Consider the following 26,353-nt stretch of genomic DNA (forward strand, 5'->3'; position numbering starts at 1 on the left):
CAGTGAATGCTCAATAAATTATAAATAGAAGTATTCCAGGACTATCAACCTCTTGAAGTCAGGGATTTGGTACTGAGGAGTCTAACGAGAATATTCAAGAAATGTGAATTATTGTTGATAAATAAAGATTAGTTCTATGTATCTTAAAGTTGTAAAATCATTGAACTGAATACCATACATTGGTCACCCTGCTTTCCTCCTTGATGATATTGACCTTGTCATGTTCTTTCCATGGGCCTTTGGATCTCTGGAATTGGGGTAACCCTGGGCTTCTGTTCGCCTGCCGTTTAGTGCATTTAGTCACTGCTGCAGCTGTGGAAGGGACTGACTTTAAGTCTTCTGAACTGGGAGCTTTTACCGAGGTCAGAACAGCCAGCATAGGCCTGCTAAAGTCCAGACCAGTGCTCCTGGGACTGTATTGACCTGTACTCTGGGGTGGTGTACTCTGGGCTTTGCAGATTGGAGACCACACGCTGCCTTTCTTTCAATGCCAGCCTTGGAGTAAGGCCGAGGCAATGTTCTAGAATGAATGAACAGAGATATCTAAATGGGAAAGACCATCTTTGTTTGAAACTCTGTATCCAGAGTGTGCTTAGGCCCCCTCAGTTGGACAGATTTCTTGTTTGTGGTTGTGGTTATTTTGTTTTTACTTGCTGCTCAGCAGAATCAGCATCACACAAGCACTCATTATACCCAGGCCCTTGGCAGGCAGGGCACTTGGTGAATCCTGCTTCCCTGTGAAATGCACACGTCTACAGATTATTTTCTGATGCATCTAGCACAAGGTCCAGATTGATGGTCCAATAAAAAAAAAAACCCAGCGCCATCGAGTCGATTCCGACTCATAACAACCCTATAGCGACCCTATAGGGCAGAGTAGAACTGCCCCATAGTTTCCAAGGAGCCTGGCAGATTTGAACTGCTGACCCTTTGGTTAGCAGCCGTAGCACTGAACCACTCTGCCACCAGCTATTAATTCCTCCCTTTGGGCTTGGCTAATTACTGCTGGCATCGTGGGTGACTAAGGAATTAAGAATCTCTTTTGCATTTATGGAGCAACAGGTCCTGGTGGGCTCCCAAAGCATTTATCTATCATTTCCCCAGAATGTCTTTGTCAAAAGTTGTGAGCATAACCTCGGGAGTTGAGGGATAGCCAGCTAGAGTGTTTGGTGGCATTTGGCTTCCCAGTTGATTCTCTCCAAGGATTTTAAAGAAACAATCTAGCATGTGTGGCCTAAAAATGCTCAGGGGAATGCCTAGATGGTGTCATTAAATTATAATAACACTACTGGCTGCTTCTGATTGTCTTGGAGACAAATGGGCAGAGAACTTACTCCCACCCTATTCTGTGGCGAGACAGGTGAAGATTCACATCAGTACTCTGAGGCAGTGAACTGAGAGTGCTTACGTTGTCATCTTCCCTGCCTGGAGACAGGGAGAGGGACAAGATACCAGCCTTCAGAGACTCACCAAATGCAGCCTAGTGTTCATTCACTCAACAGACATTTACTGAGAGTTTAGAATTGTGTTAAGTTCCCAAGAAATAAAGATGAGTAAGATAGTGCCTGCCCCAGAAGTTCAGTTTAGAGGGGGAGGCAAGCACATTAAACATAATTATAATGCACAGCTTGGTAAGTGCAATGGTACAGATATGCAGAAAGCATCAGAAGACCACAGAGGGGAGGTGGGGCTCAGGGAGTATTGCCTGTAGGAGGAAATCTGGCTAAAAGGGTAATTAGGAGTCAAAAAGAAGTGTGGGAGAGAAGACATTCCAGATAGAGGGGACAGCATGAACAGAGGCATCAAGGAGAGATATAGTATGACGTGTTCAGAGAATCCTAACGTAGCTTCTCAGTGCTGTTGAAGTGTGAGGCAGAGAGTGGTGGGAGGTAAAGGCTAACATGGTGAGGAGGGCTTCAATGCCAGCTGGAGAGACTGTATGCTGAAGAATGCAACTTCCAGTAAAGCGTTATGTAGGAGCGTGGTGGGCCCATATCTTAAGTTGTGGTTAGGGTACTCTGGCAACCAAGGAGGGCATCAGAATTGGAGGTGGTCCTCTGGAAGCCTATGGTAGTATGGTGACGACAGTGGGAGCCTGAACCAGGGCTGGTTTGCATGATGGAGCTGGTGAGATCAATTTGATAAGTAGTTAAAAAGATTAAATTTCGAGAGCTGGTGAGATCAATTTGATAAGTAGTTAAAAAGATTAAATTTCGAGAGTTGGTGATTGATTAGATTTGACACTGGGACTGGGGAGATGAGGAAATGCAGGTTTCTAGCTTGCTAGATTAGTTAGGGAGACCCTGGTGGCGTAGTGGTTAAGTGCTACGGCTGCTAACCAAAGGGTCGGCAGTTCAAATCCACCAGGCGCTCCTTGGAAACTCTATGGGGCAGTTCTACTCTGTCCTACAGAGTCGCTATGAGTCGGAATCGACACGATGGCACTGGGTTTTGGTTAGATTAGTTAGAAGATCCAGGTCTGGACCTTGGCGGGCCTATGCTGGCTGTTCTGACCTTAGTAAAAGCTCCCATTTCAGAAGACTTAAAGCCAGTCCCTTCTACAGCTGCACCAGTGACTAAATGTGCTAAAGCGCAGGCCAACAGAAGCCCAGGGTTACCCTAATTCTGGAGGTCCTAAGGCCCATGGAAAGAGAACAGTTAGTAAGGTCCAGTTAAGAGAACACAGGAGAAGTACCTTAGAAGGGAAAGGGATGAGGCCAGTTTGAGATCCTTGAGGTTGAGGAGCCTGTGGAAGTCTGAATGTCTAATGGGCAGTTGGATATTTAAAACTGAAGCTCAAAAGAGAAGCCTGGGTTAGAAGTACATATTTGAGCATCATCAATGTCTACTGATCGAATAAAATATGAGGCTGCAACTTCTTATGCCTTTCGCCACATTCCTACAGACAGCATAGACCTTTGGTGACTGGGAAAGATGGCTCTTAGATCTTATGTAATTTCACAAGGAAAGAAGCACAGTTGTTGAGAAGAATAATTAGCTAGGGGACAAATTGAATCTCAGGTTTGCAGACCACAGAATTAACCTGAGAAAGTCAGTAAACCACTGGGGAAATGAGGATTTTAGATCAGGCAGGAACACTAGAGATAACCTAGCAAAATCTCCTACAAATCTCTCCACAGATAACAAAACTGTGGCCTCAAAAGACTCAACCATATGTCCCCCCCTGCCCCCCGAGTTCTGTCCTCAGCTTTACTGTGAAGTCCCTGGGTTGCCGTTGGTGTCTCAGTGCTTCAGTCTTTCGAAGGGCCGTGAGATAATGGAATTGTACTCTACATACATTTAACCTATGCTATTCAACAATATATGCTCTCTTTTATTTATTTTAAAATACTATGAAATTGTATTTTGCACATGTACTTAGAAGCTAACGAGTCAGATGTGACTCCTGGACTAGTTACCATTTATAGAGCTCTTCTGTGGCAGGCACGATACAAAATCCTTTACATTCACCCCTTAATTCTTACAAATAAGAGGCGGTGTTTGGTGTCGTTGAGGCAGTTTTGACTCATAGCGACCCCACGTGACAGAGTAGAACTACCCCGTAGGGTTTTCTAGGCTGTAATCTTTACAGAAGCAAATTGCGAGGTCTTTATCCCGCAGAGTTGCTGAATGAGTTCGAACCACCAGCCTTTCAGTTTTCAACTGAACGCTTAGCCATTGCACCACCAGGACTCCTTAAATAAAAGGTGAATGTTATAATCTGCACTTTATAGATGAAAAAGCTGAGATCCAGAGAAATTTAATAATTTTCCAATTGTCTCATGAAAAGTATCAGGATTCCAATACAGGTCACTCCTGCTTCCAAAGTCCATGCTATTATCTACAGTACTTTGAAAACTTTAACATGCCATTCAGATTTAAGATATCTCTTTGCTCTATATAGTCTCCTTCTTGCTCTGTGACAGAAGCCTTGAATTTCAGATGCCTGACACACATACTTCATTTACTTGGTTTCACCCCAATCCTGTAGGCAGGGAAGCACTGTTTAATGACCAGCCAAAGCCAGTCAGACAAATTCAGTTGGACCTTCCCAAGTTAGAAATGGAGATTTGTCTTCTTTGTAAGGAGATGGCAGGACATGGTAGAAAAAGCCTGAATGTTGAAGTATACACATCTGGGTTTGAATGTGGGCTCTGCCACTTTTTGTATGACCTTGAGTCAGTTGACCCCAGATTCTTAATTTACTTTAATTCTTAATTTGTAAACAAGTGTGATAACATCTACCTTCAGTGGTTATTGAGACCAGTAAGTGAGATAATGTGCGAAAATTGCCTGGCATATAATATATGTTCAGTAATGTTTTCCTTCCCTAGCCCCTGAGTCAATATCGCACTTAAGAAGCTAGAACATTTGAGGAGCAGAAGAGGTTCTGGGCCTCTTTGAGTCAGGGAGGGGGAACTCTCAGAAGGCTAAATCCAAAGAAGTGTTTTTTTATTTGTGTGTTTCTTTTTAGCTAGACAATTAAATGAGATATGAAGAAGCTGGGGACAACTCAATAAAGGAGTTGAGGTGTGGGCAGCCATGCTCTCTGTGTCAAGCTCTGGCCTTAAAGGCATGAGTGGAGACAACGTTGGGAAGAACAGCTCATGGATCAAGAGCAGATTGGGGTTATTATGATTCCTCCCAAAAGAGGACAGGAGTATTGAGACACTAAAGACATACCCCCATTTGAGAGCAATTGAAAAAGCAAGGAGAGGGAGAGGACTTGTGGTGCCTCTCCCCTGCTGATATGACTTGACAAATGTGTGTCTGTGCTGGGCCTCAGTTTATGCTTCTGTAAAGCAGGAGTCATGCTCCTCCCACAAGTAGTCTGGAAGTGGGAAGGGATTCGTTAAATTTTATGACTTGATAATAAGCTCCTGGATTTATAATGAGACTCCTGGAAAGCCAAAGCTCAGTCCCAGGCAGGGCTTCGAACTGGTTCGAACTGGTTCAGTCATGGCTGACAAAGCAAAACCAGAAGAGACCTGAATTTTTTAAGTTTAGATGAACTGGAACTGGATTGGAAAAAACTATGGGTCAAAGCCCTGGAATGGAAGAGGCATAGTGAACCTTTTCAGGAGCCTGATGCATGAGACTGGATTATTGCTGGGACTGAGGAGAGTGACACGCATTCAAAGCCATGCAGTGTCTGCCATCTATGAGCCAGTACAACTGTTTCTAACTCCATGCAGAACCCAGCGGGCAAGAGATTTCGTTGCTATGCAACATGTATGCTGCCCTTGTTTTCTAAGAGGGAGATTAAGTTTTTTAGCAGGAATTCGACCTGTAATTTTTCCTGGTATGGTTCCTGTTCACCCAAATTTTAAAAATTTATGTCTCTTTTGGTGTGGCTTCCTTGCCCATGATTGAGCTGGGAAGAACTGGTTCAAAGCCTTGGCCCTGGGCCAGTACACTGGCTGAGATAGAGTGCTGTCCCACCCATACGGCCTCTGCTGTTGGCATGGGCAAACTTCTGTATTTATTGAGCTCCTTCTATGGGCCAGGCATCCTTATCCAGGAACAATTGTGTTCAAGGCAAAGTCCATACCCTCAAGGATCTAATAATGCACAAATATGAAAGATGAATGACTATATGAGAGAGAATTGATTTTTCCGTGAAACCTTGTAAATAAAGTGTTCCTGGTGTAGAGCAGATGTTCATAGGCCTTAATTTCCCCTTTCCTTGTAAAAATACAAGACTTGTCACAAGGCAGACTATGTGTCCCAACTGGCACAGTGTATTATACACAGAAGACACTAGTGTTGTTGAAAGAATGATTGAATATGAAAGCCAACGAGAACTATAGGCAGTAAACCCTGCAGATGCTCAGAGGAAGAAGTATTCAGAGGTCTGGAGGTGTTTGAGGGAGGTTTCATGAGGAAGAGTGATTGAATTTGTCCTGAAAGATGGATACAATTTGGAAAGGTAAAGAGAAGGGCTAAGAGAGTTCATTGTCTCAGAGGTTTCATTGCATGGTGTTTGCAAAGCTCAGGCTTTGGAGTCAGACCCAGGTTGGAATCCCAGTTCCACCACATACTTCCTACATAACCTTGGGCAAGTTACACACTGTTTCCAAGCCTTTTTTTCCTCAAATGTGAAGTGGGATAATAATGGTCCTACTTCATAGCAAGTATGGATAACATTGCGAAGAATGGGAATTCAAGAACACTTAATTGTGCTCATGAGGAACCTGTACATGGATCAAGAGGCAGTTGTTCGAACAGAACAAGGGGATACTGCCTTGTTTAAAGTCAGGAAAGGTATGCATCAGGGTTGTATCCTTTCAGCATATTTATTTGATCTATATGCTGAGCAAATAATCTGAGAAGCTGGACTATACAAAGAAGAATGTGGCTTCAGGATTGGAGGAAGACTCAACCTGCATTATGCAGATGATACAACCTTGCTTGCTGAAAGTGAAGAGGACTTGAAGCACTTACAGATGAAGATCAAAGACCACAGTCTTCAGCATGGATTACACCTCAACATAAAGAAAACAAAAGTCCTCACAACTGGTCCAATAAGCAACACATTGATAAACGGAGAAAAGTTTGAAGTTGTTAAGGATTTCATCCTACTTGGATCCACAAACAACAACCATGGAAGCAGCAGCCAGGACATCAAAAGACACATTGCTTTGGGCAAATCTGCTGCCAAAGACCTCCTTAAAGTGTTAAAAAGCAAAGATGCCACCTTGAAGACTAAGATGTGCCTGATTCAAGCCATGGTGTTTTCAATCGCCTCAAATGCATGCAAAAGCTGGACGATGAATAAGGAAGACTGAAGAACTGATGCCTTTGAATTGTGGTGTTGGTGAAGAATATTGAATATACCATGGACTACCAAAAGAAAGAACAAATCTGTCTTGGAAGAAGTACAACCAGAATGCTCCTTAAAAGCAAGGATGGCAATACTACATCTCAGATACTTTGAATATGTTATCAGGAGGAATCAGTCCCTGGAGAAGGACATCATGCTTGGTATGGTAGAGAGTCAGCAAAAAAGAGGAGGCTCTCAATGAAATGGATTGACACAGTGGTTGCAACAATGAGCTCAAACGTAGCAACAATTGTGCAGGTGGCACAGGACTGGGCAGTGTTTCGTTCTGTTGTACATAGGGTCGCTTGCACCTAACAACAACAACTTCATGGGAGTTGTAAGATTTAAATGAGATAATTCATGTAGAGTGCTTATCACAATTCTGTCAATAAATGTTAGCTTTTGTCCTTATTGCTATTTTCATTTTAATAGCATTATATCATTTTTATACTACTCATGCCCACCTACTCACCTTAGCTTGTAAGATCCTTTGCCACCTGACTGTTGCCTATCTACTGTAGTTTCCATTATAGCGAATCACTTTATAGCACACTCCTGGTTGTTATGGTATTTTATGCTTCCACATATTTGCTGTCTCCTTGCCTAGAATATCACCATCTTCCTGTCCTCCATTGCCTTTGGCTCTCTCCTGCTTGATATTTAAGACTAAGTTCTGGTAACATTTCTTCTAGGAAGCCTTACTTGAATCCTTGGCCTAATTAAATGTTACTTCCCTGGGCTGTAGTTGTTTCCCAGATAACGTCGAATAAAAAACCCAAACAAAAAACATAGCTAACATTATATGTGATATTTACTAGGTAGTTTCTGATTTAAATGCTTAACATATATTAACTTATTTAATCATCACAGCAACCCTATTAGGTAGGTACTATTTCTACCTCCATTTTGCAGATTAAGAAACTGAGGCTCACAGAGGTGAAATAACTTTTCCAAGGCCACACAGCTAATAAGTGGTGGAGCCAGGATTTAAATTTAGGCAGTCTGGCTCTGCAGTCAGTGCTGTAACTATTACACTGGTTAAGTACCTCTGGGAGTGTCACTGAGGTTTGTGGTAAGGATATTTATTGAATATCCAGGAAAAGGTGAATAAACATTAGCCTTAAGTCACAACTCCATGAACACACTTTAAAGTTATTATTAGATGTGTGGAGATACTCCCACTTATGAAAGATTTTCTAGAGAAGGTGGGATTCACCTGTTGTGAATTAGAGGAGGGGCATGGCTGGCAGTTGGAATGGAGGTGATTTCTCTGGGGTATAATAGAGTAGAAAGCTTCGGGATGGGGGAAGAGGAAATTCAATTCACCCAATCTTTACTGAGCACCTGCTACAAACTAATGGTGGTCCCTGTGCTCAGGGAGGCTGTAGTCTCAACCGGCTATAAGGCTATAAGGTGAGTCTGGTTAAACAGAAAAGTGGTCAGGGGAGTGGCTCAGATTTTTAGCAAGAACTGAAGGACAGAATGAGAAATGGGAGTTTGCTGAGGGAGAAGCAACATATAAAGTGATTTGGGCTATAGCACATAAGGCAGACTGTAGGAGAGAGAGCCCAGGAGTGTCACGGACTGGCGAGAAGTTAGTGGTGAGCCCCTTCAAAATAACCAGGGGATCAACGAGGGACTTATGGGAGAAGTAGTAGCAGGGTCAGTCAGAATGATAATGTATGACTCCTGGCTTTAAGACATTTATGTTCTATTTGGAAATAGAGGAAGCACACACATGAAAATATAACTAACAATACCAGATACTATATGGGACGTATATAACTTGTGCTCAAGGTCCATAGTATCAGTGACCAGGTATTTTCTCTCTTATTCCTTTACCTTGTGTGGACTTCATTTCTAGTGTCACCTCATGGTCCAAAAAAGCTGCTGAAGTTCTAGTTATTACCCCTGCATTCCAACCAGCCGGAAGCATAAAGGAGAAAAGAAGGTATATTCCCTCCCTTTAAGGACACTTTTGGAAGTTATACACACAACTTGTGCTTACATCCCATATGGTCACATAGCCACATCTGAATGCAAGGGACACTTGGAAATGTCTTAATTCTGGGCTGCAAAGGGCTCAACTAAACATTGGCGATTCATTACTAAGGTAACTGACGAGAATAGATTGGAGGATAACAGGCAGGTCTCTGCCATGTCATTCATCTCATTGATTATGCTTTGGGGCTCAGAAAAGGGGCTGATTATTTTAGTTTGAGTGGTCAGGTAGCCAAGTAGTAATAGGTTCTTGTTGTTAGCTGCTGTCGTGTCAGCCCCTGACAGTGGAACAAAACGCTGCCCAATTGTGTGCCATTCCCACGATCGATTACGAATTAGACCGTTGTGAACCATAGGGTTTTCACTGGCAGATTTTTGGAAATATATTACCAGATCTTTCTTCCTAGTTTGTCTTAGTCTGGAAGCTCCGCTGAAACCCATTCAACATCATAGCAACACACAAGCCTCCACTGACAGACAGGTGGTGGCCGTGTATGAGGTGCATTGGCCAAGAACCCAGGTCTCCCGCATGTAAGGTGAGAATTCTACCACTGAACCACCACTGCCCCATAGTAACAGGTGGGGATTCAGAAGATAGGGAAACATCAGTTGCAAGTATATTCCAGAATCAGGGGCAAAAGCGGCTGTTCAGGAGAGAGAGTCTGGAGTAGGAGAGGATGAGGCTGATCAGAGATTCTGGGGACAGACTGGAGAGATTCTTGCCTTAAAGCTCTTTGCAACTTTAAGATACTAAGAGTAGCAAGCCAAAGAATTCAGGTTTTCTTTGTGATAAGGAGCCAGAGAAGATTTCTGAACTGAAAAAGAGACACGATTTACGTGCAGGGTAGAAGGGGAGAAGAGGACTGGAAGTAGGGCCACCCACTAGAAGATTATCAGAAGGCCAGGAGTAAACACTAAGGGCCCATCCAGGTGGTGACAATGGGAATGGGAGGAAAGCATGGACAAGAGACCCTGGGAGGGAGACTCACTGGTTTCAGTGGCTGTCGTAGGGGAGAGAAGGAAACACCTTTGTGGAATGTAATCCCAGAAATACTGTGTCATTTGAGAGGTAGCACTGCCTATTAGGGCCCTCCAGGCAGAAGAGCAGAATCTCATGAAGAGAAGGGAGAACCTTCAGTGGCTGCAGGGAATGTGAGGCTGTGCCCCATGACTCCTTGGCTTTGGAAAACCGGCTGCCCCCAGTGGAATAGTTTCCATTCTGCGTAACGAGGGAGTGTGTAGGTCTGGCTAACCGCGAGGAGGGGCTGAGGAGCCAGCAGAGAGATCGTGTTGCGATGGCAGTGGCTTTTCAGTTAGGGCTGGGGGCTTAGTCAAGAAATGCTAACAGGAGTTCTTCTTTCTGAGATTGTGTGCTTCCTGACTGAGTTGGCCAGGGGGAAGATCCTCAGCCAGTGTCTGGGGGAGCCCTGCATGGGTTACCTCCTGTCAGGTGTGAGGCCAACGGTGTGGCAGGGGGTAGAACTGGGAGCTTTGCTGGCACTGGGGACATGACCAGATTCCTCTGCCTTTTCAGGGTCCAATGAAGGAGTCCTCCAGGGCGAAGAAAAGGGCCCATGGGTATAGTTAGTTGTATCTGGAAAAAGCCATCTCTTTGTTTGATTGATGCTGGCCTTCAAGGACCTCTCTTTCATCTGACTTCCCTGGTGTGAATTACAGAACTCAGACAGACATCTGGTGAAACCATTTCTTTTTTCCTCCAGGCTGCTCAGGGACTTGGCCTGTGACTGCTCAGCAAGTCATTTCTGGTTATGGAGTCATCAGTGACCACAGAAGCACGTTCTCCAGACACGGCTTCTGTGCCTAGCTTTTCCCTGGCAGCTCATCCTCAAAGTGATAGCTTCAATTAAAAACAAAAAACCAGACCTAAGCCCCTACAGAAAGAGCTCTGGTGGCACAACAGTTAAGCACTCAGCTGCTAACCAAAAAGTCGATGGTTTGAACCCGCCTAGTGGCTCCATGGGAGGAAGACCTGGTGATCTGCTTCTGTAAAGATTAAAAACCAAACCCCTTGATGTTGAGTTGATTCCGACTCATACCTACCCTATAGGGCAGAGTAGAACTGCCCCATAGAGTTTTCAAGGACCACCTGGTGGATTCAAACTGCTGACCTTTTGGTTAGCAGCCATAGCACTTAACTACTATGCCACCAGGGTTACAGGCTAGAAAACCCTTTGGGGCAGTTCTACTCTGTCGCATTGGGTTGCTATAAGTTGAAAATCGAATCGAGGACACCTAACAACAACAACAAAGCACCTACAGACAATTAAGCCAAGAAGCACCCACTTTTATGGTGCCTTTTGTCACGAAGGAAGTCCTGGTGGCGCAGTGGTTAAGATCAGCTGCTAATCAAAAGGTCGGCAGTTCAAATCCACCAGCCACTCCTTCAAAACCATATGGAGCAGTTCTACTCTGTCCTATAGGATCACCCTCGGTCGGAATTGACCTGATGGCAACAGGTTTGGGGTTTTTTTGGTCATTAGGTGCCCCAGCAACTTTCCCATAAGTCAGATAGGGCAGCTCAGGCCTACAGAAAACTCTGTGTGTAGAGTTGAATTGCATCCATGCGCTCCTGTACATGGGGCATGTGAGGAGGGAGGTGAGGGGAAACCAGGGAGCTAAGATGCTGAGGCCAGGAGTTAGGCAGAACCAGGGAGGTAACCGCTCACTTCCACCCATCCCTTCCTTGTCTTGAGCCTTGTGGAATGCAGGGGGGATGGTTCAAGTGTTTTTAACACCACCTAGGCAAGGGGGGCTACCTCTCTCTCCAGCCAAGTGTCATTAACTGCTCCTGTGGTTTCCTTTCTGCCACAGGATTCAGTTCTCCCAAAACCTTTCACAGCTGACTCAGGTTCATTGCAGGTTGCCTGTCTCAAGGCATCTTCTCCAAACCTGACCTCCGGAGAGGAGTCTTGAACTTCATCACCCTGGGGTGGCAGCAAAGCCAGGCTTGGCCTTGGTCAGTGGGGGCTGCAGTGTGATCTGGCCATTTATACATTCCATTTCCACCCCCTGCACTGCTCCAGCCAGTCACAGCACTGGGGAAAAGTGTGGGTGTTTGGAGGCGCTGTTGTGCTTCCTATGTCTGGACCTGTTTTAATTTTAGCTCTTGGACCTTTGATCAAAGTCCCTGATTTCTTGTTCCTTTTGATAGGATTGCAATTTTGGTGGTGGAGGGAGGAGAACGTTAGGAGGAGCTGTGCTGAAACAAGGAGATAAACAAAAACAGTGACGCAGGGACCATAGCAGCGTAGCCCCAGCAGCAGCGTAGGCAGTGGGCTGGGCCTGCCTGCCGTCTGGGCGGGCTGGGTGGAGGAGGACTCCCGCCCTGCACACTGGCCAGCTGGCTTGTGTTAAAGCGCTGGCTGAAAATAACTCTCATTGTCTGGGAGTTGCTACTGCAGCAGGGCTGGCTGTGGCCGCCAAGGGGGCCAAGGCAGCAGGAGCTGGTACCTCCCACCTTGGGCTCTTGCCCTTTCGGAACAGTGCCCAGATGGCCACAGCTGTGCCTACTGCCCACCAGTGTAGACACGTGGAGGGCAGGCTGAGCCATTGCTGTTGCTCTCTCCTCTTGGCAGCTGGGGATGGGCCTTTGTGCCTTATGATGCCTGCTTCGCCATTGGCTTGGGGACAGATTGGTTAGTTTGTGAGGGGACCCTGGGTAGAATGTCAGAGCGGGAACACGGTGCTATAGCTCCTCCTACAGCATGCTTCTGGACCCCAAACTTTTTGTCTCCTCACTCCCTTTCATCTCTATTCATCTGTACAGTGGGCTGATCTATGGGTCGCAGAGGAGACTTGGTGACAGCTGTGGCCAAGGGTTCAACAGCATGCTGAGAAGTATGTGGTACCCAAGACAATTCTTCATTTCATCCTGGGGCAGTTCTAGATTCAGCTTCCTAAGGCTCCCCACCCCACCAGGCTGAGCCTGGGGGACTGTGGCTACCTTACTTGGGAGAAGTGTTCAACCATAGGAAACTTGGTGGGGAGGCAGTTCTGACAGGGGAAAACATTAATAACACCATCAGCTCATGTTTTATATCTGCTCAAAATAAACAGCCCCTGCTTATCTTTCCTGAAGCCTCCAAAATCCCCTTTGCAGGAAAGTTTTAGACATCTCTCTCCCATCTCTGAGAGGAGCTGTGGGTTTTTGTCTCTCTTGCTAAGATTTATCATAATTGACAGGGACCAACAGAAACAGTTGGGATTTTTTGGTGGTTCCTATTTCTGTTGGGTTTTCCCCAGGCTTGGCCCAAGAAGGCTGGCAGAATCAGGGGCGAGTCCCAGAGCAGGGACCACAGCTTTGAAGGAAGCTCCAAACCCTGCCGGCATTTCCCTTCTCCTGCAGTGGAAGGAAATGAGGAGGGGCCAGCGGGGCTGGGGGTGCAGAGCAGGAAAGCGAAGGGAACCTCTATTACCAGAGCCACCTCCCTCCTCCTTGGCTTCATTGAGGCTGATTGTGGCGGGGGGTGGGGGCACAGGGAGCAGGGGTGGGTCGGAGTAAGGAAAGCTTGCTGGAGGGACTGGGCCCTTGTTCACACAGAACCCAGGAGGAGGTTGGCCACAGAGCAGGGAGATCTGTCTGGCCTCAAACTGGCAGGAAACCAGAGCAGCGCTGTTGGAGAAGCATCACATCCACCCCTCTCTGCTTCTTCCCATTATAGGTTTTTATTGTTAGACTTCTCACTGGTTCGCTCTGATTTAGGAATCAGTCCCAGAGTTACTTTCAATTTGAGTTCATCTTGCCCTTTTTCTCCCATCTCCCATTGTGACTGTGTGGGCTGTGACTTGTCTCCCTTACTGCCTCCCCCGGGTCTACCCTGTCCCCCTCACCCAAGGGTGGTATTTAAATTGCTTCCTAGTCTTAGAGGAAACCAGAGAGGGGTCAAAGAAGGGGTAAAGGACTGCTCTGTAGTCAGAGCATTGAGAAGCAGTTGCTGAATGAAGGACAGTGCCAGAGACAGAGAAAACCCCAAAGCAAGAGGGCAGGTTCCTGGAATGTCAGAACGTTACCCACAATTTTCAGGAGGAAGGAGAAGGGAGCTGTGTTGAACACTCACAGTGTTCTAGACACATATAGCCATAAAATATTTAAACTTCACAAAACCCTGTGAAGTTGTGAGATTATCTCCATTTTATGAATGACTCCATGGAGGTTCGATAACTCTTAGAGCCCAAAGTTGGTCTTGGGCCCCCTGACCTTACATTCAGTGCCCTCTCTTTTCCAAGACTATGGTCTCCTTTTTGCTCTTCCAGCCTCCATAATGTCTAATACCATGACATGCCCCTAGTGGAGGTTAAGTTGGTGGTAAACCTGTGGTTAAGACCTCAAAGTTCTGAGGTATGGGCCCAACTACTGGGTCTCAACAAGAAGTTAGCAAGAACAAAGCTCATTTTCTGCCTTCTGAGAGCCCACAGTCTCTGCACATAGCTGAACCACTGAAGAAAAATGTCAAGGAGAACAAACCATTGCCACGTTTCCTCCTTGGCTGTCCCCGGAACTCAGGAAGTTGCTCTTCCTAAGGGCAGAATGGCTTCCTCAGGACACTGGAGCCCTGTCCAACTCATGCACATTATCAGGTGGAGGCAGAGCCCTGACGCTTTTGTCTGGGCAGGGAGAGAATTGCCCCAACCTGGGACTGGTCCTGCCTCCCTTACTGGCGGCTCCCACTCTGCAGTCAGCGAACCATTTCTGGTGAGAATACTGGAGGCTGGGGGAATTCCCCATAGCTACCTCCTTCCCCACCACGCTTCAGCCCTGAAGAAGCATAGAAGGCTGGGAAATACTGTGCAGAAAGTGCCACCCAGAACTCTAGACTGGAGGATGTGGGTCTGCGGTCAAAGCTTATTCTGCTACTGTCTCCTGCTTCTGTTCTTTGGGGTCCATCATCCCTGAGGACCTAAAGTTTGACCAGGTCTTTGATGTGCCTCTTCCGTGCTTTTAGACTAGAGAGCCCAAGTGGGTGACTTTGCTCTGTCTTTGAAGTTCAGAGGGGACCAAGAGTTTCCCCACCAAATCGCCTGGTGGGGAATTGTGAGGCCACTGCAGCTGACAGTGAGGTGGCTGAGGGAGGAAGTTGGTGTAGACAGGAAGAGATGTCTGCCTCAGTAGTGACAGCCTCCCCTCCCCCGCCCCCACCTCCAGCAGCTTTCCTCCAGGGGAGACAACAGAAAACTATTTGCATGGTATAGACTTGGGACAAACAGACAGATGACAGTGATGTGCTCAGGATGTGCACACAGCCAGAACCAGTCCTGAGGACTGTTTCTTCTCAGTTCTGATTTGGGTTCAACTGGCAGCAGCTGGACCTGGTTAGGCTGGAGACCTTGCCCTGGGCCCACCTTTGACCTTTGGGTCCTTGTTTTGTTGAAGCCTCCCACTCCTGTCCTGCTATCCACACAGACATGTTGAGATTGGCCCTTGGGAAAGCTGCTCTCTCTGAAGCCACTTTCACATTTTGGGGTTGTGTTTGTCCAGCCAACTATGCTACGTTGCAGCAGGTTTGGCAGATTCAAGGGGCAGCAAAAACCATGGGGAGAGGTGGGATTTGGTGGTCTCTTCTCTTTCTCATCTTCTCTCACCTGCCCCCCTTCTGTGTTCCTAAATTTTTCCATTTCTAAACTCTGACCAGAGAACCCAACCCTGCTTCCTTTTTTGAGCCATAGTGACCCTGTTTCCAGCCAGCAGATGGGCCCATAGCTCGGTACTGAGAGGTCTTAACTATAGATTTACCGCTAACTTATTTTCTATCAGGAGTAATGTCATAGCATTAGACATTATGGTGGGGAGTGGACACTACAATAGACAAAGTCCTTTAGGGGCTGGATGAGGATGAGTATACAGCTAGTTTAATAGTATGCGTGTTGTTGTCGTTGTTAGTTGTCCAGTAGATTCCAGTTCATGGCAACCTTGCGTGCAGAGTAGAACTGCTCCATAGGGTTTTCAAGGCTATGACCTTTTGGAAGCAGATCACCAGACCTGTCTTCCGAAGTGCCTCTGGGTGAGTTCAAACTGCCAGCCTTTCAGCTAGTATTCATGCACTTAACCCTTCATATCACCCAGGGACTCTGTAGTATGTGTGTAGATAAGTGCATAATAAAATGGATTAGTATGACAGAAATAAATGCTGTTTAAGAATTTTCCTTCAGTCTCTTAGAAAATGGAGGAACCATTACCAGGATACTTCAGCTTCTTCTGGAATAACGCAAGGCCTGTGTGATTCCTTGGGGACCCTGGGCACACACCATTCGTGTCCTCAGGGACGAGGCTGTCAAGGAGTAGACATTGGTAAACCAAGTGGTCATGCTTGGGTTACCAGGGAGTTATTGCTGAACTTGGAGCAGCAGGTAGAGGAGAGGAATGGCCCTCTGGGTGGCCTTTGGTGTGTTGGTGTAGAGGCTGGATTTGTGGCGAGTCACGTGGGTTATCGCACGGCTGTGATACTTCAGGTAGGAGATCGTATTTGATTCAGGAGTAGGGGGGTGGTGTAGTGATTCGATTAAAGCGTCAGACTGCCTTTAGAGGCAGGGCTGTGACCTGGAACGAAGGCAGCTTGGCTGCTTGGAAGAAAGGCTTGGTTGGAGGGAGGTAAAGGCGGGGCTCCTGGCATGGGTGGGGCTTATTCATGGATGCCTTAGGCTTCACTCACTTAACTTACACTTGTATTCATTCATTCATTCATAAGCAAGAGTGAGCAGAATAAAATGATTCCTGGTCAATGATGTAGACTATGTTAGAATGTCTTAACAAAAGGTCAGGACACTTTGCTGTGTCTTAATTGGGAGGTGTGTCATAAGTAATTTGCTACTAATAATCAGAGTACTATAATTTTATAAGTTATTTCCTAAAAAATTGGAGCAGTTATCTTTATGCTAATGTGCTTCTCGTGTGCTGATACGAGAAAAAGAGGGGCGTTGCAACAGCTTCACAGGCTGTGTGTGTTCCAGGATCTGCCCGTGCAAGTGGCTGCTGCTGGAAGGTCACCATCTCTCAGACTGAAAGTAAAAAAAAACAAAAAAAATTTTTTTTTTTATGCTTTAAATGTTGACTTTCAAACTTTTTGACCTGCCCTATGTTAAGAAATACATTTTACAACATGACCCATGTATGTATATGTATAAACTATAAAAGCAACAAAACACTATCTTTACTATTTGCACTGAACTCTGGTATTTTGTGTCCTATTCTGTTCTGTTTTATTTTGTTTGTTTTCATTTAAAATTAAGTTAATCTTGACCCACTAAATTGATTCCATGACCTGCAGTTTGGGAAACCTTGCTCCACCAAACTCAATGCAATATGAAGGGGAAGAAGGACTGTCACACGTTTCTGAGCCTCCCATATCAGAGATGGCATGTCAGGGTGAAGTCTGAGGGCCCAGGAGGGGAAAGGTAGCCTTTCTGCCCTCTGGGTGGGGTCAAGGCTTTAGCTCTGTTGACTGAGATTCTTTCCTCAGAGCTCCATGAACCTGCCTCCTGACAAGGCCCGGCTGCTGCGGCAGTATGACAACGAGAAGAAGTGGGATCTTATCTGTGACCAGGTATGGAGTTCGGGGAAGGTCAGGGAGGTGGGGAGCTCTGTCTTGGGATGGACGAGGCAACAGGGCCAAAAGTGTTGACTGCAGTCCCGGGGTCCCTTGGGGAACCCTGGTCTGGGCTGCCACTGTGCAGGGCTTCAGTCTGTGCTTACTAACTAGTCCAAGAGGACTCTCATAACAGACAGGGTGTTGGGCAAGGGAGTTTTCTGAATGATGAAAACAAAAGTCTGGAAGTGCTGGGTTACCTGTCCTCCCAAGCTCCCCTCTGGCTCCCTCAAACAGCTACCTTGATTTCTTCTCAGTGGATAGTGGCCTGACAGTGGTTTATGTAGGTCTGGGACGTAGGGTCTTCTGTGGAGGAGTTTGGTATGTTTCCCAGTGGAGCCTCTTTCTACCTTCTTCAGAGTTAGAGTTATGCCAAAAGATGATTTATCACTCTCTGCGCTGACCTGGCAAATAGCAGGATTTTTCCTCATTATATTTACAGGCCTCTAGGAATGGGAAGCGCCAACCCCCTGGTCTCCTGTTACAAATCTCAGAACAGTCAAGGACTAGGAGTTCTTCGTACATGATTAGTGTTTAGAGCTGCAAGAGAATGTAGAGATCATTTCTTAGCTCAGAAGTGAGATTTTTCACACCCATGGCCTTGCTCCTTCCCCTGCATGCATTTGAAGATTATGAGTCCATGAACTCAGGCAGGCCTGTCTGCAGGGCTAGGAGAGTCTAATTTTACTTCTTGGAAGGTACAGAAATACCTGGCACAGAGTGTGGGCAGGTGTATTTACCCAGTACTTTGTCATGGAGCTTTGTCATGCACAAAGTAATTTTTTGTATTTCTTTTCAAGCTCTAAAGAAAATAATAATAGCTAACATTTATTGGGTACTTGTTATGGACCAGGAAACCCTGGTGATGTGGTGGTTAAGTGCTACGGCTGCTAACCAAAAGGTCAGCAGTTCGAATCCACCAGGTGTTCCTTGAAAACCCTATGGGGCGTTCTGTTCTGTCCTATAGGGTCGCTAATGAGTCAGAATTGACTCAACAGCAATGGGTTTGGTTTTTGGTGTTATGAACCAAGCACTTTATATATACTGAAGTATCTCATTTAATCCTTACAAAATACCCTATGAGGAAGGCACTGTTCATTGTATAGATAAAGACACTGAGTCTTAGTAATTACCTAACACTGGTAAGTGGTAGAGCCAGGATTGGGCTCAGGCAGCTGACTCCAAGTCTGTGTGCTAACCATTAAGTTACGTGGCCACCCAAGTGATGCTGCTTGACCTAAGCTAGGGATCCTAGTCCAAGTCCCTTCTCCAGTCTGTTCTGCACTAAGAGGACTTGGTGAGCACCTGCACCTCCTTGGAGTTTGGAGAACAATAGCCCTTTGGTATTGAGGTTCGTTAACTGATAACCTGGACATTGTTTCTAGATTGCATAATTTCAGTTCTTTCTCAAATCTTCCTTTATTTTCTTTAATTTAATTTTATTTATTTTTTAAAATTAATTTTTATTAAGCTTCAAGTGAACATTTACCATTCCAATCAGTCTGTCACATGTAAGTTTACATACATCTTACTCCCTTTTCCCACTTGCTCTCCCCCTATTGAGTCAGCCCTTTCAGTCTCTCGTTTCGTGCCAATTTTGCCATCTTCCCTCTCTCTCTATCTTCCCATCCCCACTCCAGTCAAGAGTTGCCAACACACTCTCCAGTGTCCACCTGATTTAATTAGCTCACTCTTCATCAGCATGTCTCTCCCCCCTGCTGACCAGTCCTTTTCATGCCTGATGAGTTGTCTTCGGGGATGGTTCCTGTCCTGTGCCATCAGAAGTTCTGGGGAGCGTTGTCTCTGGGATTCCTCTAGTCGCAGTCATACCATTAGGTATGGTCTTTTTATGAGAATTTGGGGTCTGTATCCTATTGGTCTCCTGCTCCCTCAGGAGTTGTCTGTTGTGCTCCCTAACAGGACAGACATCGATTGTGGCCGGGCACCAACTAGTTCTTCTGGTCTCAGGATAATGTAGGTCTCTGGTTCATGTGGCCCTTTCTGTCTCTTGGGTTCTTAGTTGTCGTGTGACCTTGGTGTTCTTCCTTTGCCTTTGCTCCAGGTGGGTCTTTAATTTTATTTCTAAGTGCTATTTTCTAACATTACACCATTTTCCTGCACCCTTTCCAGCCCCTCTGCCCTCTAACTCCTCAGATATCTCAGTTGTAGGACCAGAATGTTTAAGCATTTGCCCTGAGTTTCCTTCTGGATCAGATGAGGGGGTTGGACCCAATGATCTCTGAAGCCTGAGGTCCCACCCAGCTCTGGGGAAGTGAGAGAGCCCTGGTCCCATGCTCTGTGTAGAAGCGGGTGGAGGGGATACTTGCTGAATGCATTCTTTTCTTTTTATGTATATATATTTTGTATGTGTGGTAAATATATAGGTAACAAAACATTTGCCATTTCAACGGTCTTCACGTGTACAGTTTAGAGACAGTAAATGTGTTCATCCTGTTGTTCAACCGTCACTAATTCCCAGGTTTTTCCATCACCCTTAACAGAAGCTCTAAGTGAAAGCATTCTTAAGCGTTTGCGGTCGCATTGGATTGTTGGGGCTTGGAGCCTGGGCAAGAGGCAGAAAGTGTGTTTGCAGCCCTGAACTGTGTTGACTGCAAAAATAGTCCAGTCCCAACTTCAGGTTCAGGGCTGAAAAAACTGGATTCTTCAAGGCCAAGCTCCCCTCCCCTTGGCCTGCCCCTCCTAGCCCCCTGTTCATCAGTTGGCCAGGCAGTGAACAACTTTCCCAAGGATATCTTTATTTAGGGTTGTTCACAGCTCTATCATCCCTTCATCTTCTAAGCAAGCAGCAGACTCTTAAAATGATTTTTTTTATTTTATTTTTTATGGTGGTAAAATATAAAAAAAAAAAAACAAACCCATTGCCTTTGAGTCAATTCTGACTCAAAGTGACCCTATAGGACAGGGTAGAAGTGCCCCATAGAGTTTCCAAGGAGCGCCTGGCGGATTCGAACTGCTGACCCTTTGGTTAGCAGCTGTAGCACTTAGCCACTACGCCGCCAGGGTTTCTGTGGTAAAATATATATAATAAAATTTACAGTTTTAACTATTTTGAAGTGTATCATTCAGTGGCATTAATTACATTCACAATATTGTACAACCATCGTGATTAAAATTATTTTTGACATAGAAGAAAATTTATGTTCAAGGAGCAGTTATTGGAAGAGAGGAAGATAACAAACGAGAAATACCTGAGGATAAGTCAGCTGGAACCTGTGGTTTGAGCCACGTTAAGGGCCAGGCAACAACTTAGGGAGGCTGATTCCCCTTACCGTGAACATTCTGAGGAGTCTGCTTCCTGAGCACCCTTCTCAGTACTTTGGGTGTCTGTGTGTCTACACATGTGCATGTTTCCCTTACAGGAACGATTCCAGGTGAAGAATCCTCCCCACACTTACATCCAGAAACTTCAGAGCTTCTTGGACCCCAGTGTAACTCGGAAGGTGAAGTGCAAAGCTGATTGGCCTGGCTTTGCTGCCTTTTGTCATTCTGGGGGATCTGGGGCCAAGCCCTTTGTCTTGGGGGCAGGACACCTGCTTCTGAGCAATGGGAGTTGAGTTTCTGGGTCTTGAGACCATGGGCCTGGAGCGGCTGGCGAATCATGGAAGGAAGGCCTATAGCTGCCCCCTTGCATCCCTTCCTTTCCTCTTCCACCCCTTTTGTTTGTACTATGAAGTTGGACTGGGGCCTCCATCAGTGACAGAAAATTCAATGTTTACAGAAGTTCAGGAGGAGAGTTCAGGAGTCAACCAAAGTACTAAGGGAGCTGGAGATCTCGCTTCGCACCAACCACATTGGGTGAGTCGGATTTGGCCATTAGAGCCTCTTTACCTGGTCCCAACCTGTTGTTTGGCCCTGCAGGATCTAGTATCATCTATTTGAGGATGGTTGGCTTGGTTTTCCTCCCTGCCGTGGAGCAGAGTTGCCCCTTGAATGGTTTTTGGCTCCCCAGAGCTTCCTTTTTCTGGCTCTTTGCCCCATCAACTCTGCCAGCTGCTGACTGGATTCTGCTGGCAAGCTTGGGGCCTCTCCTGGGGGCCTCAGCCTGTGGCTTTGAGTGGAAGACATTCTCATAGCAGCTGAGACTGGAGTCTGCCTGTGGCCTGGGGCAGGGCCAGGGGAGGCCTAGAGAAGGCTGAGAGTGGGGGTAACATATTACACTGGGAAGCTGAGGCCTAGTTCCTGGACTATTCAGTGTCCAGAAGGATTATTTTCTTATTTGGGAGAAGACAAAACCTTAGTTCACGAGCAGAAGAAACATCCTGAGGCACTAGGAAAGAAGATCTAGGGTAGTGGGGACCAGGAGTCGAATGTCTTTTGAGTTCACAGACCCCAGTGATACCAACCCATTGCCAAGGCCCCAAGGAACTTTATGAGTCTTTTTTTCCAGCTTCTGAGTGAGGAACCAGGAGCCCTGGTGGCGCAATGGTTAAAGCAATCTACTACTAACCAAAAGGTCGGTGGTTCAAAACCTCCAGCGGTTTGAAACCACCAGCGGCTCCACAGGAGAAAGATGTGGCAGTCTGCTTCCGTAGAGATTTACAGCCTTGGAAACCCTGTGGGGTCACTGTGAGTCAGAATCGACTCGATGGCAGTGGGTGGGTGGAGTGGGGAACCAGGACTTGCTGTGTAGGCAGAGGGGCTCGTGCGTGATGCACAGTGAAAGAGGACAGTGGCCTCAGTTTTATAAAACTGTAACCAGCAAGAGTATGTATAATGAAAGTGAGAGAGAGTATGCGTTTGTGTGTGTGTGTGTGCGCGTGCACATGTGTGCAAAGGGCAGTGAGGGACACCTGACACCTGCAGGCAGGGGTACAGCCCTGAAAGAGGGGCCTGGCATGAAGGTCGAAAGCCTAGTGGTGAGAAGTCAAGCCTGGGGTGGGGATAGGGGTTCTGGGCAGGTGCCAGCCCCAGGTTCCCAGGCTTCCTGAGACCAGGGTGGAAAGAGCCAGGTGACATCATCAGTCTTTCCACTTTTGCTCACCGCAGCCGCCCACTTGTCTTCCCCCAGGCCAAGCCTGCCCAGGGCTCTTGTGTAGGGTAGGAGACACCTGTATGTAGCCAGCTGCAACAGCAGCAGTCACAGGGGAAATGGCATAGGAGAGAACAGGAAAAGGATGGATCCTGGCTTTGGTAGCTGTGTTTGGAGTATGGCTTCCATATGTCATCTGTGAAACAGACATTGAAAGCCAAGCTACTGGGAAATGTGTGACCAAACCTCCACCTTTATTTGGTGAATGCTTCACAGAAGGAAAAACTGGCAGGGCCTCCTCAGTTACCCTGTGTGTGAGGGCAAGAGTGGCACAGATGGCAGCTCTGAACACAACCCACCACCCTGTGTTACTCCACAGGACCTTTCCTCCCTCCCTCTCAGGCCCTCCTCTGTCTTCCATATTAAGTCCTGCTGGGGACGGGGGTCTGCCCTTGTAGGGAGAGGACCACAGAGTAGTACGTGACAGTCCCCTCTGCCCACCCCTTCTACCTGCTGCCTACCCCTCTGGCCGCTGGCCAGCAGCTAGGGCCAGAGTAGCATTGTTCCCAGGCCCAGGGCCTCCTTGGGGCCTCTTGGCAGTTGGCACACAAGTTAGAGGTCTGGACCTGGTCATTGGTTCCCAGGGAACAGCTCAGTGCTAGCATTTCAAGATTCCCTGTTGTCTGAACTGTGGCTTCTCTGGGTAAATTTATGTGGGAGGGCCAGGATCCTTCCCGGATCTCTGGGCAGGAAGAGCTTGTCAGGCTGTCAGGCTGGTGTGTGGATGTTCCAAGGTGGTAGGAACCCAGGGCAGGGTTGGGAGAGGATGATCTTCCGTGGGTCATTGCCTGATCAGCCCAGGCCTATAGAAGCTGGGTGTGTAGAGGCAGGAGGATGGAGCTCTCAGGACTTTGAACAGGGTGGGGGTGGGAAGTGGGATTCCAGAGCCTCGCCAGCTTACTCCTCTCTTACTGGTTTGTATTGGTTTCTCTGCCTTGCCTAAATGCCCCTTAACCTCTCCTCTAAGCGTCAAGATCCCGAAAATAGCAGTGTAGACTCAGACAGGAAATGAGAAGGGGGTGGGGAGCTGGAGAGCAGACAGACAGGAAACGGGAGGCCTGTCAGCCCCCAGAGAGGAAGCTAACTTCAGGCAGCTCCAGTGTCAGTCCGCTTCAGCCTTAGCCTGCTGCCAAATCTCAGCCAGGCCTGGTGCTGGACCCCAGCCCGCTCTGTAGCTCAGGGTGTGGCCGACAGACATGGTGCTCTGTCCCAGCTGTGGGGAAGAAGCGGGCCTGGAGGGCAGTTTGGATGCAGCAGGTCTGTAAAGACCCCCAGGCATTCTGAGGGAACAGAGCACTCAGAGTAAGGGTTTCATTCTGAGAGTTTTACGTTTCTGTGCTCTGTGGGATGAACCTGTTATGTGACGGTCCTCCTGATTTCCTCCTGACTTTCATTCCAGGGATATCTCAGCCCAAAAGGCCTGAAGGAGGAAGGGTGAAAATACCCTAGTACATTATCCTTGGGTACCTTATTGTCTACCTTCCTGCCTCCTCGGAGGAGGAGTCCAAGTCCTCGATCTGACTCATAGTGGCCATAGCCATTCTGGAGTTATCTGAGTTTATGACTGTTCCCCAGCCTGTGCTCATTCTGCCAAACTCACTGACTGAACACAGAGCTTCCACACATCCTTCTTGCTCACTACTTCCCAAAACACCATTCCTTGAGCTCAGTGGAAAGCCCTTTGGCCAAATATGGCAGAGCTCTCTCTGTATCCCTTCCTGCCTGTGTCTTGACTGAGACTTTGGTCAAGTTTGGGACCTGCTGGCCTCTGCCAAGCATCCTTCAAATACAGTTCTGCGGGCCTGTGTGGATGCTCTTAATACCTCCCCAATTCTTCCATCAAACACTGAGTGAGGACAATGTGCCTAGCCCCGTGCTAGACACCAAGGGTACAGAAAACGAGTGAGCCAGGGCCCTGGCCCTTAAGCAGGCAGTACATGGAAGGTTGTTCGCTGGAACGCTTACATGACAAAGCGAATGGTATTAGAAAAAAGAAATAAGGCCTGTACTTTTCCCCTTTCCTGGCTCCCCTGCCTAGGGGAGGTCCAGGTCAGTGATGGGACCATGGATGGGTTTGCTATGGGTTCTGATTTCCAGGAGTTTTCCAGCCTGGTGCTAAGCCCCAAAGGGAACTGGGAGGAGGTGTTGCTGGGTCAAAGGCCCCTCACCTTCCTCACTGTTGACCTCCTTCAGCAGACCCCTTCCACTGCATTTGCTTTGTCTGCAGATGGGTACGGGAGTTTCTGAATGATGAAAACAAAGGCCTCGATGTGCTGGTGGATTACCTGTCCTTTGCCCAATGTTCTGTCATGTGAGTACCACTGGGGCTGAGGGTGGGCAGGGCACAGTCTCATTCTTTTTTTTCTCACAGTCTCATTCTTATCTGATGAGGAGGGGTGAGATTTTATTTCAAGGGTGAGGACGGGAATGGGAATCCCAGGAAGGGAGGGAATAGCCTGAACAGAGGTATGGAAGTGGACAGGCAAGCCAAGGGATGTCTGGGGATCAATGAAGAACGCCAGTTGGCTGGAGTAGGTCGGTGTTGGGAAGCACAGGGAAAGAGATATGGACAGGGATTTTAGAGTCATACCCAAAAGATCTGAATGCCAGAGTATGAAGAATCTAAGGAAGTATCCTGGCTTCTGGGAGGGATGCTCGGGTAGAATTCATTCCCCTTTGAAAAGTTGAGGAGCCTTGGTGGCACAGTGATTAAAGCACATGGGAGCTAACTGAAAGGTCAGTGGTTCAAACCCACCAGCCGCTCTGTGGGAAAAAGATCTGACAGTTTGCTTCTGTAAAGATTACAACCTTGGAAACCCTATGGGGGCAGTTCTACTCTGTCTTATAGGATCGCTATGAGTCAGAATTGACTTAACGGCAAGGAGTTTTGGGTTTGGAAAGTTGTGTCTTCAGGAAGCCCCTTCAGGTCTCCAGAATTGAGAGGGTTACTCCAGGTGGTTGTTGAAGAGCCGCAGGGGCAGTGAGCGTGACCTTTGACCTGGGCTGAACGTGAAGCATCCAGGAGCCTCCTTCAGGTTGGGGGCTTGGAGGCTGCCGGGAGCAAGTAAGCGCAGCCAGGAGTCCTTGTAGTATGGGGGAGGAACAAGGGCTTTGGAATCATACAAAACCGTTTAGGTCTTAGTTCTGTCCTTCACTATCTGTGTGGCCTCAGGCAAGTTTGTGTCCTCTTCTATAAACGGGGATATACGTTCCAAGGTTGTTGTAAGGATTAGATGAGATAATGTGTGTAAATCACTTAGTAGTGTTTGAAACACACCGGGTCTGTACTGTGGTAGCCTCTTTAGTATTAATTATTATTATTCAAGGTGGCGTACACTAGCATAATGACCTGACTGTATGGAAAGAGGGATTCTAGTGATAATTCACGGGATGGCTAACACATTCAGACTTACACCTAAGATGTAATTCAGTCCTAGGGTGACCAATCATCCCTGTTTGCCCATGACTTTTCCAGTTTTGGTGCTGAAAGCCTCTCCTCCAAGGAAACCCCTCCATCCAGGGACTCAGCCTTAGCTTAAACTTGTACTTTTCTTACTATGCCTCTGTCCCCTTGGCCATTCTTTGTCCAGCAGGCCTTTAGTCTCATATCCTTAGGGATTCAAACCAACACCTCACCTAGGTTTGGCCTCTGTCGCCTTTCCAGGTCAAAAAAAAAAAAAAAAAAAGTCAGTCCCTGTTAAAACCAAAGAGTGGCCCACTCTTTGCTCCCTTCCCTACAAGGCATGCCTCATGATGCCCCTAAGCCTTTAAAAACCACTCTTTTTATAGAAAGAAATGAAAAATATTTGCTGAAGTGATTTTTTTTTTTTTAATTCAGAGCTTTTATAGTAAAAAGATGTAGATCATTTTTTTTCCAAA

At 46.9% G+C, this 26,353-nt stretch overlaps 1 protein-coding gene and 1 long non-coding RNA gene across 7 annotated transcripts in view; both read left to right on the forward strand.

Annotated features, from left to right (window-relative positions):
* FMNL3 (formin like 3) overlaps positions 1-26,353 on the forward strand; it is a 57,485-nt gene that overhangs the window by 16,427 nt on the left and 14,705 nt on the right. For all 6 annotated transcript variants that reach the window (XM_064284257.1, XM_064284254.1, XM_064284255.1 and 3 more), the window contains exons 2-5: positions 17,299-17,382; positions 20,805-20,885; positions 21,164-21,240; positions 24,702-24,785. In XM_064284257.1, the coding sequence (XP_064140327.1) occupies positions 17,305-17,382; positions 20,805-20,885; positions 21,164-21,240; positions 24,702-24,785 (320 nt within the window). In that variant the 5' untranslated portion in view covers positions 17,299-17,304. The remainder of the gene's footprint in view (positions 1-17,298; positions 17,383-20,804; positions 20,886-21,163; positions 21,241-24,701; positions 24,786-26,353) is intronic.
* LOC135231211 (uncharacterized) lies at positions 17,390-20,334 on the forward strand. Its single transcript, XR_010321860.1, has 2 exons — positions 17,390-19,260; positions 19,345-20,334. It is a non-coding gene; the product is annotated as an uncharacterized LOC135231211 (long non-coding RNA).

This window comes from Loxodonta africana, chromosome 4 (genome assembly GCF_030014295.1).
Source record: "Loxodonta africana isolate mLoxAfr1 chromosome 4, mLoxAfr1.hap2, whole genome shotgun sequence".
NCBI lineage: Eukaryota > Metazoa > Chordata > Mammalia > Proboscidea > Elephantidae > Loxodonta > Loxodonta africana.